General features: G+C 35.2%; 1 protein-coding gene across 1 annotated transcript in view; it reads left to right on the forward strand.

Annotated features, from left to right (window-relative positions):
* LOC309844757 (uncharacterized protein) overlaps positions 1–7,211 on the forward strand; it is a 53,699-nt gene extending 46,488 nt beyond the window's left edge. Inside the window, exon 2 of the mRNA XM_082691965.1 lies at positions 7,154–7,211. Coding sequence (XP_082548091.1) covers positions 7,154–7,197 — 44 coding nt within the window. The 3' untranslated portion in view covers positions 7,198–7,211. The remainder of the gene's footprint in view (positions 1–7,153) is intronic.
* Positions 7,212–7,418: the final 207 nt, after the last annotated feature.

The raw sequence follows: 7,418 nt of genomic DNA on the forward strand, positions 1-7,418 counted from the left end.
TTTCTGTCCCTTCCTTCCTTTCCATTCTTTTGGTTCTTTCCTTTCCTCCTCCTCCTTTTTATTTTTATTTTTTTTATTTTTTTGTTTTGTTTTGGTCTGATTGCTGATTCCACCTGTTGAATAAATGTGGTAAGAATGAGCATCGTTGTTCTGTTTCTAATCTTAGAGGCCAAGCTTTCAGCTTTTTATTAGTGACGTGATTTTGGTTGTGGGTGTGTCACATATGGCCTTTGTTATGTTGAGGTATGTTCCCTTCTGTAGCCAGAAATCTCTCTGTTGAGAAATTTTTATCATAAATGGATGTTGAATTTTGTCAAATACTTTTTCTACATCTCTTGTACATCATATAATTTTATCCTTAATCTTGTCAATATGGTGCATTATATTGATTGATTTGTAGATATTGAACCATCCTTGCATCTTGGAATAAATCCCACATGATCATGGTGTATGATTCTTTTAATGTATTGTTGAACTCGGTGTGCTAATATTTTGTTGAGAATTTTTTCGTTTATGTTCATCAGGAATCCTGGCCTATAATTTGCTTTTTTTGTGATGTCCTTGTTTGGTTTTGGTATGAGAGTAATGTTGGTTGGCCTCATAGAACATATTTGGAAGCATTCCTTTGTCTTCAACTTTTTGGAATAGTTTGAAAAGGATAGGTATTAACTCTTTTTTAAATTTTGGTAGAATTTACCTGTGACAGTATTTGGTTTGTGGGGAGTTTTTTGATTACTGATTTAACTACCTTATTAGTAGTTAGTCTGTTTAGGTTTTCTATTTGTTCCTGGCTTATCTTGGAAGATTGTATGTTTATAGGAATTTATCTACTTATTCTAGAGCGTCCAATTTTTTGGCTTATAATTGTTCATAGTAGTCTCACAATATATTTGTATTTATGTGGTATCAGAAATACTTTCTGATTTTACTTATTTGGGTTCTTTCTCTCTCTTTTTTTTTTTTTCCCCTTGAAGAGTCTGGCTCAAGGTTTATTAATATTCTTTATCTTTGTAAAGAATCAGCTCTTCGTTTCACTGATTATTTCTATGTTCTCATTCTCTATTTATTTCCACTGTGATCTTTATTATTTCCTTCCTTCTACTAACCTTGGGCTTTTTTGTTGTTGTTATTCTTCTGTTTTTAATTCTTTTTGGTATAAGATTGGGTTGTTTATTTGAGATTTAAAGTGGGCCCGTATCACTATAAACTTTCTCTCTCAGAACTACATTTGCTGCATCCCATCAATTTTAGGACACTGTATTTCTGTTTTCATTTGCCTCAAGGTATTTTTGATTTTCTCTTATTTCTTTGTTGACCCGTTGGCTGTTTAGTAGCATGTTGTTTAGACTTCATATCTTTGTGTATTTCCTTTTTTAAAATTGATTTCTAGCTTCATATTGTTGGAGTCAGAAAATGGTCTTGTGATTTCAATCTTTTTAAATGTATTGTTTTGAGTTGTTTTGTGGTCTAACATGTGATCTATCCTAGAGAATGTTCCCTGTGTGTTTGAAAAGACTATGTATTCTTCTGGTTTTGTATGGAATATTCTGTATATATCTATTAAGTCCAAGTAGTGTAATGTGTTATTTAGGCCACTGTTTCCATAATGATTTTCTGTCCAGTTGATCTATGATGTAAGTGGAATGTTATCGTCTTCTACTGTTATTACATTACTGTCAGTTTCTCCTTTTAAATCTGTTAATATTTGCTTGACATATTTAGGTGTATGAATGTTGGATACATATTTACAAAGATATAACTATCTTCTTGCTGTGTTGACTCCATTATGTTATGGGATCATCTCTTTTACAGTCTTTGTTTTAAAGTCTATTTCTTCTGATATAAATATTGCTACAGCAGCTTTTTTTTTTGGTTTTTATTTGATGGGATATCTTTTTCTATCTCATTTTCAGTCTGTAAATGTCTTTAGATTTGAAGTGGGACTCTTGTTGGCTGCATGGGTCTAGGTTTTATTATCTTTTAAATTTTTTATCCATTCAGCCAGCCAGCCTGTGTCTTTTAATTGTAGTACTTAGTCAATTTACATTCAAAGTAATTACTCACAGGTAGACACTTAACTGCATTTTATTCTTTTCTAGCTATTTTGTAGTTCTTCTCTGTTCCTATCTTCTTTTTATCTCTTGTGATTTGATGACTTCTTTGGTGTTATATTTGGCTTCCTTTCATTATTTTTAGTGTATATGCTATAGGTTTTTGCTTTGTGGTCACCATGAGTTTATGTATAACACCGTATCTATATATGTATACATTTTAAGTTGAAGGTAACTTATATTTAAACACCCTCTAAAAGCACAACATTTTTACCTTTACACCACATACTATGTTTTTGATGTCATTTTTGACATCATTTTTTATGTATTCCTTATGTAGTTATTATAGATATACTTACCTGACTGAGCCACTGAGATGCCCCTGTAGATATGCTTGACTTTATTAGTTTTGTACTTCAACTTTCATACTAACTTTGTAAATGGTTGATCCACTACTTTTACTGTATGTTTGCTTTTACCAGCAAGATTTATTTTCTTTCTTAATTTTCTTTATTTTTGTTACGGCCATTTATTTATGTATTTAATTAAAGTATGAATAATATACTGTGTCATATTATTTTTAGGTGTACGGTGATTCAACATACAGTGATTCAACAATTCTGTACATTGCCAAGTGCTCATCAAGATGTGTACTCTGGATCCCTTTTATTTCATATATGTACACACACATATATATCTTCTTTATCTATCATTTATTATGGACACTTGGGTTGCTTCCATATTTTGGCTATTGTAAATAATCCTGCAATAAACATAAGAGTGGATATATCTTTACAAATGATTGGGTTCATTTTTTGGGAAGTAGTTACCTAGTAATAGAATTACTAGGTCATATGGTAATTCTATTTTTATTTTTGAAACCTCCATTTTATTTTCCCCAGTTAAAACCTCCATTTAATTTGAGAAGCCTACATTCTGTTTTCCCCAGTGGCTGCACCAATTTGCATTCCTACCAATAGAGCAAGGCGGTTCCTTTTTATCCACATCCTTGCCAATGCTTATTATTTCTTGTGATTTTAATTTTCACCATTCTTACAGATGTGGGGTGGTATTTTATTGTAGTTTTAATTTGCATTTCCCTGATGATGAGTGATGTGGAAAGTCTTTTCATGTGTCTGTTGGCCATTGTATGTCTTTGGAAAAATGTCTGTTCAGGTCCTCTGCCAATTTTTTTAAACATTTATTTGATAAAAAGAGAGCAAGAGTGTGTGTGAGTATGGGGAAAGGCAGAGGGAGAGAAGCTCCAAGCAGACTCCAGACTGAGCACAGAGCTTGAGAGCCCGATTCCAGGACTCTGATATCCTCACCTGATGTGAAATCAAGAGTTGGCCACTTAACCAACTGAGCCACCCAGGGGCCCCTCCTCTGCCCCCCCCCCTTTTTTTTTAATCATTTTGGTGTTTTTTGTTTGTTTTTGGTGTTGAGTTGTATAAATTGTTTGTTTTGCACAGTAAATCCTTGTTGGATATATCATTTACAAATATCTTCTCCCATTCAGTAGGTTGCCTTTTCATTTTGTTTATGATTTCCTTTGCTGTGCAAACTTTTTATTTTGGTTTAGTCCCAGTAGTTTATTTTTGTTTTATTTCTTTTGCCTGAGGAGACATATGTAGAAAAATGTTTTTACAGCTGTTGTCAAAGGGATTACTGCTTATGTTTTCTTCAATTAATTTTATGGTTTCAGGTCTCACATTCAGGTCCTTAGTCTATTTGGGGTTTATTTTTATATATGGTAAAAGAAAGTGGTTCTGTTTCATTCTTTTGCATGTAGCTATCCAGTTTTTCTAGCACCATTTGTTGAAGAGACTGTCTTTTCTCCCACTGTATATTCTTGCCTCTTTTGTCATAGATTAATTGATCATATACACATGGATTTATTTCTGGGCTCTCTATTGTGTTCCATTGATATATGTATCTATTTTTGGGTCAATATCATACTGTTTGCTTACTACAGCTTTGCAGTATATTTTGAAATATGAAATTGTGATAACTCTGGCTTTGGTATTCTTTCTAAAGATTGCTTTGGCTTTTGTGGTTCTTCACAAATTTTAGTATTATTTGTTTTTCTTCTGTGAAAAATGTTGTTTTGATAGGAATTGTATTAGATCTGTAGATTGCTTTGGGCAGTATGGATATTTTACCAGTATTGATTTTTCCAATCTATAAGCATGGAATATCTTTCCTTTTGTGTCATGTTCAATTTTTTCCATCAGTGTTTATGGGTTTTTACCTTCTTGTTTAAATTTATTCCTAAATATTTTATTATTGTTAACCCTTTAATTTTGGTTTAAAGAAAACACTTCAACATTTCTTGTAAGACTGGTTTAGTGGTGATGAATTACTTTAACTTTTGTTTGTCTTGCTAAATGAAGTATTCTTGGTTTTAGGGGTTCTTATTTATTTATTTTTCTATCAGAACTTTGAAGGTATTGTGCCATTCCTTTCTGGCCTGCAAAATTTCTGCTAAAAAATCAGCCAGATATTCTTATGTGGATTTTCTTTTTTTTTTTTTTTAAAGATTTTATTTATTTATTTGACAGACAGAGATCACAAGTAGGCAGAGAGGCAGTCAGAGAGAGAGGAAGGGAAGCAGGCTCCCCACTGAGCAGAGAGCCCGATGCGGGGCTCGATCCCAGGACCCTGGGATCATGACCTGAGCCGAAGGCAGAGGCTTAACTCTCTGAGCCACCCAGGTGCCCCTTATGTGGATTTTCTTATAAATAACTAATTTTTTTTTTTTTTTTTTTTTGCTTTTAAGAGTCTCTTTAATCTTCAACATTTTAATTGCTTTATGTGGACTTCTTTGGGTTCATCTTGTTTGGGACTCTGTTTCATTTCCACAGGTTAGGGAAGTTTTCAGCTATTTTTTTTTTTTTTTTCAAACAGGTTTTCTGCTCCATTTCTCTCCCTTTTTTCTTCTGGAACCCTTGTAATGTGAATGTTTGCTTGATGTTACTCTAGATTTCCCTTAAACTCTTCTCATTTATTTTTTTTTCTTTTTGTTAGTCTTTTTCTTTTTCTTTTTGGCTGAGTTTTACTACCCTATCTTTCAGATCAGTGATCATTGTTCTTCATCCTCTAATATGTGGTTGATTTCCTCTAGTGTACTTTTGTTTCAATTACTATATTCTTTAGCTCTTATTGTTTCTTTTTTGTATTTTCTATCTCTTTGTTGACATACTGACTGTGTTCATCTATTCTTCTTCCAAGTTTGATGAGCATCTTTATGACCAATGCTCTGAACTCTTTATCAGGTAAATTGCTTATCTGTATTTTGTTTAGTATTTTTCTGAGGTTTTGTCTCATTCATTGTTTTGGAACGTATTTTTCTAATGCCTCGTTTTGCCAGAATATCTGTTTCTGTATGTGAAGTGTATCAGTTTCATCTCCTGATCCGAAAGGAGTAGCTTTCTGGAGAAGGTGTCCTTTGGAACCCAGAAGCACAATTCCCCCTTCCAGTCACCAGAGCCATGTGCTCCAGGTGTATCCCCTAGGTTGGTACTGTAAGCCCTCTTGTTGTGGTTAGGCTGTAGCTGTTCCATGTGCACTGGTAAGTGGGGCTGGTCCTCCTCATGTAGAGTATCTTTGGGGAGGTGTTAGTCCAAACTGAGTTGCCTACTGTGTACATCAGGGTAGAATTTGCTTTGGTGGGGCATGCTCGTTCCAATTGTGGCCATGCTCTGGGGGTTTGGCAGGATGGGAGGCACTTGGGGTAGCACCAGATCTAGATAAAACTGCCCACCAGGTGGTTGATGGTTGAGGAGCAAGTTGTATGGGGAAGGTGCTAGATCTAGATGAGGCTGCCTACTGAGTGTGGTGGGAAGGGCCAGGGGAAGGGTTATAGTTCTTGCTGAGGTCATCCACTGATTATGGTAAGATTGGAGATATTTTGAAGAGGCCTCTGTTGGGTGGGTGTGTTAGGAGGGGCAGGTCTGTAGGAGAACAATAGGGAAAAAATGAGTGGAGCTGGCAAGATAGATGGAGAGTGTTAGAAATGACACTTACCAGTGCTGGGCCGGTTAAGGAGAAGGAGAGTAAGAAAAATAGAGCATGCCAGCACTTCCATTTCTGGAGGAATTTCCTACAGATCCTTGCTTCTCTGATACATGCCCTAAAATTTGTCAAGAAATCTCCTTTATACATGGCCTAGGACCTTTTCAAACTGCTGCCTCTGTGCTGTGTCTTGGAGTGAGTGAGTTTGTATGTAGGCCATTTAAGAGAGGAACTTCAATTTACTGTAGCCCTCTGCCTTGCCTGCAGTTAAGCCCTGCTAATTTTCAGAGCCAGGTGTGATAGGGTCTTGTCTTCCCAGTGCAGATCCCCAGGATTGAGTTGCCCAATGTAAGACTTAAACCTCTTGCTTCCCAAGGGGGACCTCCAATTTGATATGTCTCTCATTTTTGGATTGCTAGGCTAGGATTGTGGGTCCTAACTAGATCATATCTCTGCCCTTTCTACTCATCTCAATGTGGCTTTTCCTTTATATCTTTAGTTGTGAAAAAGCTCTTCTAGTCTTCAGGTTCATCTGAGTTTTTCTATATGCAATTGTTGTTTTGGTGTATCTTTGGAAAGAGCTCAGGATCTTCCTACTTTGACATCTTGATCTTCAGCTCAGATACCGATTTTAATCTGGTGGTAACACTAACTACCTGAGTGACCTTTAGTAAGTCTTATCATATTTCTGGCTCCTATATTTCTCATCCATGATATGAAGCTATATGTAAATAATATAAACTGACATGGTCAGTTTCAAATGAGAAGCAAAAATTAACTGGGCATACTAAGTATACTTAGAAGGATTAGAGTTCACCGTGGCATTGATCAGTTGTGAGAATTTTTAATGCTAAGGCTATCATTATTTCTCATTTGGACTCTTAATGATAGCCTTCTGATAGGTCATTCTACTAGGTTCTAAAAAAGGTTGCTGATAAAGGTGACTCTGGTCTCTAAACTTATGAAACTTTTTCTCTTCTGGGAAATAAATGATTGAATACTTACAGTAAATAGTTACATGGTTTTCAACTATAAAATATGCATTAGTCTGAGGAGGCCCATTAAACATGACATTTCTCCATCATTAGGTAAAAAGAGATCAGGAGAGTCTCCAACAAGAACTGCCATTTAAACTGAGACCACGGGTGAGTAGGTTGTCACCAAGGTGAGATGATATTAGTTTGTGAGAAGGCACAAAGAATTTGAGGTTTTTGAAAACATGATATAAATTCAGTAAGGCCTGGAACACTGGATTTGAGAGATCAGTTGCTAAGAAAAAAGATGAATGTCAAGATCCTGTAGGACATGTTCGTAACTTGAGATTTGCTCAGAATTTTTGTTGAATTTAGGGAA

The sequence above is a fragment of the Mustela nivalis genome (assembly GCF_964662115.1).
Source record: "Mustela nivalis genome assembly, chromosome: 1".
NCBI classification, from domain to species: Eukaryota; Metazoa; Chordata; class Mammalia; order Carnivora; family Mustelidae; genus Mustela; species Mustela nivalis.